The sequence below is a fragment of the Sorghum bicolor genome, chromosome 4, assembly GCF_000003195.3.
Source record: "Sorghum bicolor cultivar BTx623 chromosome 4, Sorghum_bicolor_NCBIv3, whole genome shotgun sequence".
Taxonomy (NCBI): Eukaryota; Viridiplantae; Streptophyta; class Magnoliopsida; order Poales; family Poaceae; genus Sorghum; species Sorghum bicolor.
Window position 1 is genome coordinate 58,715,523 of NC_012873.2, and position 13,083 is coordinate 58,728,605.

Here is a 13,083-nt window from a genome sequence, read left to right on the forward strand (position 1 = left end):
GACTCATGCCCTCGGCTGCCGCTAATGCCAACAACAGTGTTAAGGTGTCCAACTGGCTTCTGATGCACAGAAGCACTTGACCTTGAACTATCGATAGCCCCCATAACTTGACTGTATAAATCATCCATGATTGGTTCTGGTGCGTACGCTACCTCAAGAACACGATTGACTAATGCCCGTTTCTTCAAAACATCATAAGTACCGAGAATTGAATCAAGGCCAGAAATAAAGTGACTACAGTCAGTGCTTTCGTCGACATTCTTCATCTAGCGTGTAGTTCTGTTGTTCTTTGGGATCTCCTTGACATCCAAGTGAACAAGAACCTGATAAATGTTTCGAATCATTTCACAAAAACATAAACTCAGTAATGAATTTGCGAGCTTTCAAAATTAAATCCTTACACAACTTTCATCACAGTGTCAAGCCATACATACCTTAAGAGAATGCCTACACAACAAACCGACGTGATAAAAAAACCCACAATCGCATGAAACCTTGTCCCCATCAACATAAACAACCTTGTAACACGCCTGATCAGGATCTCCATCATAAGAAGAGTGAACTACATCGAAGGAACCATCGGCATTTGTGCTCTTGATAGCGTTGGCACCGGCGTAATACAACTCATTATAAAACTTCTCATAAATCCTCCTTGTATATATTACTTCAGCATGTCGCTCAATAAGGCCAGTCTCAATGCATGTTTCATGAGAGTGTCATGCACATAAAATATGGTGCCACATAAGCAAAATCGCTGACTTGGCAGGGTCATTAAATGAAGGAGTTACAACAGATGAGAGAGGAGTTTAATCCCCATGAAACTCATGTGGCTCGGTTACCTAGTTTCCAGTCTTGGTAACTGTGTCATGAAACTTACATTGAGACTGGCCTAAGCACATCAACACGGTGCTTCCGATAAAACTGGGAAAAAATGTATTAATATATTAGTAAAACACCTAGATTGATTACCTTTTACTTTAATAAGAAAGAATCAGTCATTAGTATTTTTAAAAAGGAAAACAATGTATACAAACCTGTTTAGTGACATGAGCCTCCTTATCTTCATGGTCGCAACGGTCCATCTGGAACTCATTGAATTTACGAACAAACATATGCATAGGCGCCAACCTCTGAATGAACTGCTTCAACATGTGATTTGCACTTTCACTCCTTTGGGTACTAGTCATCCCAGCGCAGAAAATACCCATAAAGTATGGCTTTGCCCACTTGGCACGGTGCTTGAATATCCTGATCAGTAAGATTGTATTTTCGGATTAACTGTCTCCACCTCCTTTCAAAATGATTGACCACAGTTTCTTCGGTGACGAGTTTGTTGAATTCTTTCTTAAAATTACTTTTCTTGCTGTATGCAGGCCCAACTTTCTGCTTGATCTTCCTCAGAACATGCACCACCTATGGTTCGATGTAGGGAACACAGATTTAATAGCTGCAGCCATTGCTTGGCACTGATCTGAATTGTAGAAATAAAAAAACATGAATCAGTAACACACGACTGAATTAAGGTGCAATGAGGAAGAAATACATACAAATAACGAACGCGATAAACCTGTGAGTATAGTCAAAGGAACCTTGCCAACCATTATTTCTGTGAACTTGGTGAAAGCCCACTCAAAGTCTGAAAGTGGTTGTTAACGCCAACAAAAAGGCCAAAAGGTAGATTATATAGATTCGTTCGATATGTAGTGTCAAAAGTGACCACATCACCAAACTTAGCATAGTCAGCTCTGTTTTTGCCAGTACACCACAGCATGGACTTGATTTTCTCATCGTCGTCAAGTTTAAAACGAATTTCCATTCCCACATCATTGGTTTTCATATTATCAAGCAGACTCATAGTCTTCCCTATATCGTCCTTAATGTTGTCCTGAGCAATTCGAGCACATAGCGACCTTACAGCCTCTTTACGAATAGGGATTGCTGACTCTGAACCATGCACACCAAGTATACTGCATACCCTACCTATAGGGATATTATTATCACGGAGCTTACGGACAAAATCCTTGGTCATAGGATCAATGTCACTATGTGAAAGCCACTGTTTATTCTGACCATACGTGCCAGAACATGGATGGTTGTGCTCCGCCACGAAACTTGAAATTACCCACCCATGATCACTAGTGCGATGCAACCTAATCATAGCCTTGCAATCTGTCCTGCATGTCGCAGCCATACTATTCAGACACAGACCCTTTGGCGAAAAAAACAAAAAATCAGAATCTACTACTAACATCTAAGAAGAAATACGAGTATATAACTAAGTTCTAAGTTATTGCACATCACCTCGCATGAGCATACAAAATCCTGCCTCGTAGTGTATCCATTATCATTTACTCTGCCTCGTCCTTTTCTAATCCGAAACCCAATTTCCCAAGAGTAAAGGTTGTAGAAGTCTTTTGCCTCTTTTCAGAATCGAACTCCATGCCTGTTGCGGGCTTGAAGACAGGCTCACCCCGATGATCAATTGCGGTACGCATAGACTTCGAAATGGCACTTTCCCCCATTGGTGATAGCCTTGATTCTGGGCCATACTTACCCCTCTTCCTGCAATTAGCAGAGATATAGAACAAATAAAGCAGCCGATGCAAATAACCAAAGCAGAAGGCCTCGTTTCATAATCGAGCATACGAAGATGGAACAGGGCAGTCAAAAAAGAAATTGCTGTATAATAGGAACTAAACACATAAATTAAGAATTTCAGAAAATCCAAGCAACGAAGGTAGAACCTTAATGGTTAGTTAAGATACAGAAAGGCTATTAAACTCAATCTTGTTCATTTCTTGGAAACGTTATATTACCTCTTCAAGCAACCCAACTGTCCACCGTGATTCAGCACCTCTTGAACAACGCCTGTATAAAATCAACAACTAATCCATAAGGGGTGCGACTGAGGCCAAGTGAATATCGTTTTGAATCGGAGAACTTTCAGATCAGATCTTCAAAAACTCAGATAATTCATATGAGTTGTGATTTTACCTGCCAGCGGTTGGACGCCCAGACTTTGATTACGATTACTCTGTCCGCCGAATGTATGGGTACCCTCTAGGACATGGAAATCCTGGGATACCGACACCAAAGCTCTAGTTAGATCAGGGCGTGTAGACTCCATCAGCGTCTTCCAACCTAAGGAACCAGGAAAGTACTGATACTAGTTCTAGAACGTGGATATCTGCGAATTGAGGGTAATGCAAACCGTTACAGCGCGGTGCACCCACACGAAGTTGAAATTTCAAATCAGGAACCCACATCCTGCCACACTGAAATTTAACTTTGCCACATCAGCTGTCTTGTTTAGATGCACCCAAAAACCCAAAACTTTACAAGATTCTCCGTCACATCGAATCTTGCGGTATTTACATGGAACATTAAATATAGATAAAAAAAGATAACTAATTGCACAGTTTACCTGTAAATCACGATACGAATCTTTTAAGCCTAGTTACTCCATGATTGGACAATATTTGTCAAATAAAAACGAAATTGCTACAGTGTTAAAATCCAAAAAAAAATTGATCTAAACAAGACCTAAGATGTTCGGTTAACTAGATTACAATGACGAGGGATGAAGGACACGCGTCATACATCCAGAACCCTGTATTTGAATCTGAACCGTTTAAAAGTATGGGTACCTATCACCTACGGCACCGAACTATTTCCCGGCTCTGTAGACTGCAAGATTTCAAGCAACAATTGATTGAGCACAGCAGAGGATCAGGGCCACTGCTCTCTACTCCATCAAGGCCTTGTTTAGTTCCCAAAAGATTTTGCAAAATTTTTCAGATTCTCCGTCACATCGAATCTTTAGACACATGCATGAAGTATTAAATATAGACAAAAATAAAAACTAATTGCACAGTTTGGTCGAAATTGACGAGATGAATCTTTTGAGCCTAGTTAGTCCATGATTGGACAATATTTGTCAAATACAAACGAAATAACTACAGTGTCGATTTTGCAAAATATTTTGGAACTAAACAAGGCCCAAAGATGAATGGATGCTGATGTCCTATCAACAGTGTTCTATTTGGATTGGGCGCTACCGCCATCGCTTTCAGACCTTCCATTCCAAGCAGATGGGCACTCCGGCACTGGAATACATGCCCATGAGGACGGAAACATGCTCATCAACACTTGATGCCAAACACAGGGTCTGCATCTGCAAGAACGAGGACAGCAAGAATATTGCCGACACGGCTGGAACTTCGCATGGAATCTGTTCAGAAATTATGCGGTTCCGCAGAGTGCCAAGCAGACAAATAACTTCTACAGAACACAGGAACTGCTTCGACAGCAATCTTATTTCATTACACGTTGGAACCGGGGTGTAAGAAACAAAGTCAGATTGTCAGATTCTGCTAATTTATAACACGGTATGTACCTATATATGAAGTGAGGAGCAAACATGTCACTTCACCCAACTATTTCTTCATGTGCGCAGGTTACCTACGTATCTTACACATCTTGCCTGCAAACGGGGCATGAGCCATGATCGACGAGCCATTTGTCCACGCAAGGCTGGTGGAAAGTGTGAGAGCAATTGGGCAACCTCCTCGCTGTCTCGCCGGCTACAATGTCCTGCAAGATGAAGGACGCTATTAGGTCGGTGTGGATGAGAAAGAAAAAATGCACAAAGCAGGTGCCAGCCACACATTGCATTAAGTAGCAAACAAATTTTGGTATGAAGTCGCTAATTGCAGTTGCCCCAATGAGGTTGTTGCATCCCACTAAATTTCATATCAGTGTGTCACTCCTACCATGCATTCATTGTGTCATTGTCCAACAATTGTGCCTGAACTTTGCATTCATGATCTCATTATCGCTCCCAGAATGAGCCCATTTTTCTGGTTGAACAACCATATATCTCACTCAGAAATCGTTGTGAAGAAAATAGCTTGTCAGTTGTCTGTACCCGGAGAAATTGGTAGACCGTCCATGTGCTAACTTGTGTTCAATGGTTGCGGACAAATCTATTATTTAATGGTTTTTTTGCCTTAATCATCAGGACAAAGAACTTTATAGAATGCATCAAACGAGTTTAACAACCACTACACAGACAAATCAAGTACTAGTACTAGTAATAATAGGCTGGGAGCGCGTAGCAACAACCTAACAATCAGTACTCCAGTATCAAGTTAGAAAACAAAACATTAACGGTCACAATGGTTTGCTTTGTTTTTCTTAGAAACATTTCAAATTCCAGTATCAAGTTAGAAAACAAAACATTAATGGTCACAATGGTTTGCTTTGTTTTTCTTAGAAACATTTCAAATTTATGTTAAAGTGCAAGATCACTGTGACAGGAACTTACTTTGAACATAGGTGCTTTTTTTTTCCTTTTTTGAACGTAAACAGGCAGGGCCTGGTGTTTATATTAATTATTAATTATATTAAATTATAAAGGCGAACAAAATTGCAAAATTAAAACTGTAAGTATTTTCTCTCTCTTATTCCTACTTTACTTTTAACCAAAACAAAGCGCATATTGTGGTAGAAGGTTTCTTTGACAACTAGTAGTATTGTGCTGCCGTAAATTGTACCTGTAGACAGATAGGGCAAGACAGGATTTCCCCAAATGAGTCCCGCATTTGGTCAGTGACCACATAATGTGGTAGTTTCTTCAGTGACTCTTGTGAGAGCCCTTTAGATGAAATATCTCCAAAGATGTCATATAGGTCATCGTGACCAAAATCTGATATGCTGACCTGTCAATGAAAAAGTATCTAAAATTTAGTAAAAGTAGAAACCCACAAACAACCCATTAACTGTGTTTTTTCCCTCTGAAGCATTACCATTCAATTTCTATATAACAACAACAAAAAAACAATGAAGACCATAAAAAAAACAGTGCTCCAAAGGAAGCATAGGTGGAAAAAATAAAAAGAAAAGCCGCTACTAGAACACTATGATCTCTCCGTTTTGTGGCAAACAGAATGATGGGAATCCATTGTCATATTTTCTGTAGCTTTGTGTTGTCATAATCATACTCCAGTGCTACTCACCTGCCAGCGATATGATGCATATCCTGAAGCTGTAAATTGCTCTTGCACAAACCGGGCACGAAGAAGCTGCTCAATGAAATCGGCCTGCACACCAAACCATGAGTGCTGTTATAGAGAGCGCTTTCTATAAAATTACTAAAAATGACCGTGGTAAACTCATATTTATGATAGACCTCAAACAACGAAGTAATAGTGCAAGTTGGAATATTTTTCTGGAGTGCATTAGTGCAAGTCAAATTAGAGGTAACAGTCACTATCTGAATATTTTTCTGGATTGCATTAGTGCAAAGTCAAGCGAACAGGGCATAGGTTTATGAGGTTGTTTTCTCTGTGATAAAAGAGAAGCCTTTTTTATGAAACAAACGGGAACCTTGTGAAGTAGTACTAGTAACAGTCACTATCTCACACATACTGACATACATGATAACGTCGAAGAAAATTTAGAGAATCGGATGGGATATTTACGTTCACACCTAACGTATTTGAGGGTACTGGAGGGGCCTTGGCCCCTGCAGGAATTTTATTAATTAAAGCGTAAACAACGGTGTTACAAAAGGGAGGTTCACACCTAACGTTCAAAGGTCCAAGCAAAGAATCGTAATTTAAATCGACAATCAAGTAATCAATCAATTTACTAGAACACGCAACTGAAAGCAAACAACTGAACAAACAAGCAAAGACATCAGACATGGCATGGAAGAAGCATACTACCATGGACGATGCGCCGTGCGAGCCCAGCCGGTCGGAGCACCAATAAGCGCGAGAAGCCTCAAGAACCTCAATGGAGAGGACAGCTCCGGCGACGGCCCCCAATCCAGCTCCCCGCAGAACGCCGCCGCTGTCGGAAGCTCTGCCCGCCACCGCGCCGGTGACTGCCCCAGTCAGAGCCCCAGCTTTACACGCGCGCGGCACATGCACCACAGAGTCAACGTCGAGCTCTCAGGAAAGCTAACAGGGGCAAGATCGAGGCGAGAGGAGCATGTATGTGTGTGCGCAGGAGCAAGTACCGAGAGCGAAGAGGCCAGTGAGGGCGCCGGAGACGACGCCGGCGAGCAGCCTCGGGAGGTGCAGCGCGACGCCGCGTTCGTCCAGCGCGTCCTCGTCGGGCGCGGGCGCGGGCGCCTCGGCGACCTCCATCGTCGTCGCGTCGAGGCCTCCGCGAAGACGAGGTGGCAAGCTCCCTCGCCACGTACGTAGTGGCGCGGCGTTTATTTTTGGCGCCTTGGTTGGTGTGGCGGGGAAAGGGAGGGGAGCTGAAGGCGAGAGGCTCTCCGGGAGAGGAGGGTGAAAAAAGCCCTGCCGGCTGCCCCTGATGAAAAGGCTTTGGTTTCAGCGGGCGGCTTGTGAAATCATATTTGTTCGGTCGCTTTCTCTTTGAGGTTAGCCTGGCTTTTGTATCTCCAAGGTTGGTGTTTGGTGAGAGGTTTTTGCACGGAAGGATAATATGAACATAGTATTTTATTAGATCCTTTGTCGATATGTTTTCCGCGCCTAGCGCAGTGATAGGGTGAAAGAATAATATCGCCTTCCTTTTTTTAAGTACGTATTTCTTAGCAGACATTGACTTTATATTGTTTCTAGGAAATACACTCAAGTTAGACACTGCATCAGCATTGCACCAAGCACGGTTGTTGTCACGCACTTTCCAGCATCATCGACGGGGTGTCGAAGACGACTTTAGACGGATCTAGCCGCCCCTACTTATTTCCCACCTTGAGGCTGTCGCTCGGCTCCTTGTCGACGATCACCGGAGCACGCTCGTGCTCCTGTTGTCTTCCCTGGCCAGAGAGTGGCCAAAGCCGCTCCCTCCTCCCGATGGCCGTAGGGTGGCCGGAGCCACCTCCTCCTGCCGACCGTACGTTATGGCCCCCTCCTCCCTCCTGATGGTGCATCAAGTGCTGATGGCTGAGTTTTTTCAAAAGCGAAGTGGAAAGGAAGATGATGTCACGTGAGTTTCGTGTGTCATTATCTATTAAGATGGATTTGGAAGGCCTGTTTTAGATAGTGCTGTTGGAAAAAATAAAAAAAAGAGTACTATCAAAATAATGGCTATCCAAAACATAAAAGTACATGCCCCATTTTAAACAATAGTGTCAAAGATGCTCTTAGGGATCTACTTCCTTCGTCCCAAAATACAACTTTTTTTACTTTGACATCATGTTTAATTGATTGTTTGTCTTTTTCAAAAGTTTTATATAAATATTATTTATTTTGTTATGACTTATTTTATCATTAGAGATACTTTAATAATAACTTATTTATTTTATTATGTGTAAAAATAAGACAAATGATCAAATATGATATCTAAAGGTAAAAAATATCATCTATTTCGGACGGATGGAGTAGGTGATTATGAGTTCTTTTATTGCCTTGTAACACAAAACGATGGTAAACTCTACTTGCGTCTCCTCTTAAATGATTGAACCGTGTTTCTGTTTCCTCCTAAAAATGGCTTTTCTCCCTCATGAGTCATATACTTAGAATATTGGTTTCCATTAAAGGTACAACATTGTGAGAAAAGCACATGTCTATTTATATTTGCATCAAAGCGTGCGCACGAGTGCATATCTGTTTTATGTTTGAAAACAACATTATAAAGATGAAATGACACACACCACATAAGATTTTCATATTGGTTACAATAATAAATAAAAAAGGTAGCAAGACTATAAGCAATGGACAGACCCATGTTAATAGAGGCGTGGCTTAAGCACCCAAGGTGAGGAGCTCTCTATCTACAGGGTTCGATTCCCTAGTATTGCATGGTTATGCGTCCACCTGCCTGGTTGAAAATAGAGCAGATAGTCCGTGGACGTCAAAGAAGCATGCACGTGTGATTCCCAAGTTTGGGATTACGTCTCACCTCTTATCAAGTCTTCTTTGACTACAAGAAATGGTCCCTTGATCAAATCTTTTTAGACTACAAGCAATGGCAATAAGGATAAAAATAATGGCGAGGACCACTACCTATGTTGGGGTAGGAAAAGACAATAAAATAGCAAGGTTAATAACCAATAAGAATTGGTATGTAGCACTAGCATAAAGATAAATCTTCGTGGCAACGTTTATACAAACTTAAAGATTGTTTGAGATGGCACCCAAACATTCGAGAAGGAAGGATCACTATACAGGCATTGGTCGATGCCCAAAATCATCAAAAACCTCGACTTTTCTGCGGCCCGCGGTTAAAGGCCCCTTTAACACCGGTTCGTAACACGAACCGATGCTAAAGGGTCCTGCCCAACGGCTACTGACAGGTGCTGTCGGGGCAGGGACCCTTTAGCACCGGTCAGTGCCACGGGCCGAGGCAAAGCCTTTAGCACCGGTTTGGCACACAAACCGATGCTAAAGGGTGACCCTTTAGCACCGGATGTTGCCCTAAACCGGTGCTAAAGCTCCGGTTTATAGGCTCGCCCCCTCCTCCCCTCTGCCCATTTGAAACCGAGAGCACCATTGTTGTTCTTGGAGCTTCTTCTTGCTTGTTCTTCATTTGTTCTTCATTTCCGATGCCCATCGTTGATCCTCTTCGACTCTGTCATCGTCTCTTCGTGCTTGGAGGTGACTAACTTCAGCATTTCTTGTCTTTTTCATGTTGTTTTTGGCTTGTGATGTCTCCATCATTTTTAGCTCAAATTCACATGAATTAGTATTCATATATATATATATATATATATATATATATATATATATATATATATATATATATATATATATATATATATATATATATATATCATATTTCATGGTTGACCTAGTATTAATGTAGTTTGCAATAATGAATTATAGTATCTTTTTATGATCTTAGAAAGTAGGATAGTTCAAATTAATTGGTTTGTTAATATCACTTGATTTAGTTTTATTACTACATAATGTCCATTTTATAATTTAGAAGATTTGTTGAAGTAATTAGACAAATAAAGGATATTATTAGGTTCTTCTTTAATCATACATGTTTACTAGTAAATCTGGAATTTATAATTGTTTAAAAATTGAGTATGGATAGCCGAAACTCCCTCTCATTACTTGTGGCAAGTGTGGGCAGAAGATTGTGATGGAGTACAAAGTGTCGAAAGAGGGAGTAAACAAGGGTCGTATATTCTACAAGTGTCCGGATCGTAATGTGAGTTATTTCCAGTCATTTGCTTATATATGTGCTTATTTTTTAATGATATTAATTTAACTTTTGATTCTCTCTTTTAATTTCAGTGGGACGGTACCGGCGGATGTACAGGTTGGTACTGGGAGGAAGAATACATTGAACACGTTAAGAAATCTTTTGCACAGGTGGTTGAGGCTGAAGGTGATGAGGCAGTGAGCCGGCGAAAGGAGTTCAATGATGTTGATCAAGCGAATGATCTATCTATTATAGTTGGGATCGGACGCGAACTAATTATGTTGCTTAAGCGCATTTTAGTTATGGTTTTTTTAGTGCTAGTTGCGATTGTATTTGTTGTAGTCAAGCTTGTTGCTTGAATTAATCAACTAATATGTGTGTTAGACATGTTGTGCAATAAGATAAGAAACTATATGTGTGCATGGTTTTCATAATATATATGTTATATTTAATGCAGATGGCAACACGTAATTGGATGTATAATGCCGATTGGCGCTCCGAAGAGTTCATTAATGGCGTGCACTATTTCTTAAGTGTGGCCGAGACAAATAAGAGCGACGGTTTCATGTGCTGTCCATGTACCGTGTGCAAGAATTTGACGGAATATTCTAACTCAAGAACTCTTCATTCGCACTTATTAAAGTCTGGTTTCGTACCAAACTATATTTGTTGGACCAAGCATGGAGAAAGCGGGATTATAATGGATGAAGGTGAAGAAGAAGAAGAAGAAGAAGAAGAATTGGACCACGCCAATATTATTGCTCAATACGGTGGCTTCAATGATGTTGCAATGGTGGGAGATAATGAAGAAGAGGTAGCGGCAGAAGATGATCGGGGCAATGATGCTTTTGGTGATGCCATCCGTGATGCACAAAGAGAATGTGAAAGTGATAAAGAGAAAGCCAAGTTCGAGCGCATGCTAGAGGACCACAGGAAATCGCTATATCCCACCGCTGAAGAGGGGCAAAAAAAAGCTGGGTACCACACTGGAATTGCTGCAATGGAAGGCAAAGAATGGTACATCTGACAAGGCATTAGGACAGTTATTGAAGATCATAAAAAAGATGCTTCCGAAAGACAACGAATTACCCACCACTACGTATGAAGCAAAACAGGTTGTCTGCCCTTTGGGATTAGAAATCCAGAAGATACACGCATGTCCTGATGACTGCATCCTCTACCGTGGGGAGGAATACGAGAATTTGGATGCATGTCCAGTATGTAAGGCATCACGGTATAAGATCAGACGAGATGAGTCTGGCGATGTTGAGGGTGAAGAACGTCATAGTGAAAGGTCCTAATATGGCTAGAGGGGGGTGAATAGCCTATTTAAAAATCTACAAGGCACTAGAGCAAAGGATTAATATAACAAAAGGCGTAAAGCAATTTTGCTCTAGCTCTACAAGAGTTGCAAGCCACCTATCCAATAATTCTAATTGCTATGATCTCTAGGCACAAGCAAAGGCTATGTCACTACTCTTTACAACTAGTTACAACTAGCAAACTAGGAAAAACTAGTTACAATTAATTTGCAAGAAGGTAAAGAGATAAGAGATAATTATACTGATGTGTAGAGGATGAACCAATCACAATATATATCAATATATTCACCGGGAGAATATCAATCACAATATTGACACCAATATTTTTCTCTCGAGGTTCACGTGCTTGCCGGCACGCTAGTCCCCGTTGTGTCGACCAACACTTGGTGATTCGGCGGCTAATAGGTGTTTCACAAACCTAGCCCAACAAATGGGCGCCACAAGAGCCTACCCACAAGTGAGGTAGCTCAATGACACGAGCAATCTACTAAAGTGGCTTTTGGCACTCCGCCGGGGAATAAGCCCAAGAACTCCTCACAAATATCACCTTGATTGGGGGCGGACACAATCACCAAATCCCCTCACCAATCAACAAATCCACAACTGTCTAGGTGACGACAATCACCAAGAGTAATAAGAAATCCACAATAACAACAATCACCTAGTGCCACAAGAATATGCAGTTTCAAATGCACCTAGGGTTTCCCTCAATCCTCTCTCAGATGAGTACCAAGCTATGAGAGGGAGAGGAGAGGGAGGAAATGCTCACGAGCTCACTGGATCAAACATGCAGGCCTCTCAAAAATCTCTCGTAGGATTAGCACTTGAGAGAGATGGGAGAGGGGAGCTCGAGTTCTCTGTTCTCTGGAAAGAAAGAAGTGAAGCGTTCTGTTCTAAGTTCGCGAGACAGAGACAGAGACAGAGACAGAGAGAGAGGAAATGGAGCACTCGGCCTAATTTACTTGGCCAGCCAGCTCTCCCAACGGGCAAAACTACAGTACCGTATGCCACAACGGGCAGCAGCACAGATACTGAGTGGCCCTCTGAATTCTCTCAGCAATGGGTCCCATCAATTAAATGAGCAAGTGGCAAAGAGCTGCAACCCTGCAGTCCATGCACATGCACTCCTGCCACTTCTCCACTTCAAATGGGACGAGCTGCACAATAGAGCAAATTAGTACCTCCTTGTACTTGAGTAGACCCCACACTATAATTAGCATAGGTCAATGGCTGCCTCCTTTTCTCAAAGCGTGTTCACATTTGCATGCATGCATGCAAATCACCTTTCTCTCTCTCTTTTATTATGGCAAGAGCTCCACACCAAGCAACGCATGCAAGCATGGTCCCTAACTGCCATTCATTCTTACGCACGATACAGACAGCAAGCAGCAGCTATAAATTCTTTCAACTGATTCCAACTAGTTGCAACTACTTTCAGCTCTCTTTCACCTGCCTGCTGTTGGGCTGCATACTGGATTTAACTGGTTGCGACTGGTTGTGACTGTTTCCAGCTTCTTACAATTTCCTTCACTTCCTTGCTGTTGAGCTGTGCACTGATTTTAACTAGTTCCAACTGGTCACAACTGCTTCCAGCTTCTTGCAAAAGCCTTCACTTGCTTGCTGTTAAAAC

The 13,083-nt window shown here is 41.7% G+C and overlaps 1 protein-coding gene and 1 long non-coding RNA gene across 2 annotated transcripts; both read right to left on the reverse strand.

The window, feature by feature from the left end:
* LOC110435106 lies at window positions 795-3,342 on the reverse strand. Its single transcript, XR_002452768.1, has 5 exons — window positions 2,995-3,342; window positions 2,817-2,868; window positions 1,568-2,562; window positions 1,035-1,471; window positions 795-921 (listed from the first exon to the last, which is right to left on the reverse strand). It is a non-coding gene; the product is annotated as an uncharacterized LOC110435106 (long non-coding RNA).
* On the reverse strand, window positions 4,226-7,285 carry LOC8075716 (NEP1-interacting protein-like 2). The gene is made up of 5 exons (XM_002454247.2): window positions 7,025-7,285; window positions 6,729-6,910; window positions 6,018-6,101; window positions 5,556-5,720; window positions 4,226-4,593 (listed from the first exon to the last, which is right to left on the reverse strand). Exons 1-5 carry the CDS (start codon window positions 7,152-7,154, stop codon window positions 4,471-4,473), a joined length of 684 nt encoding a protein of 227 aa, XP_002454292.1. The 5' UTR covers window positions 7,155-7,285; the 3' UTR covers window positions 4,226-4,470.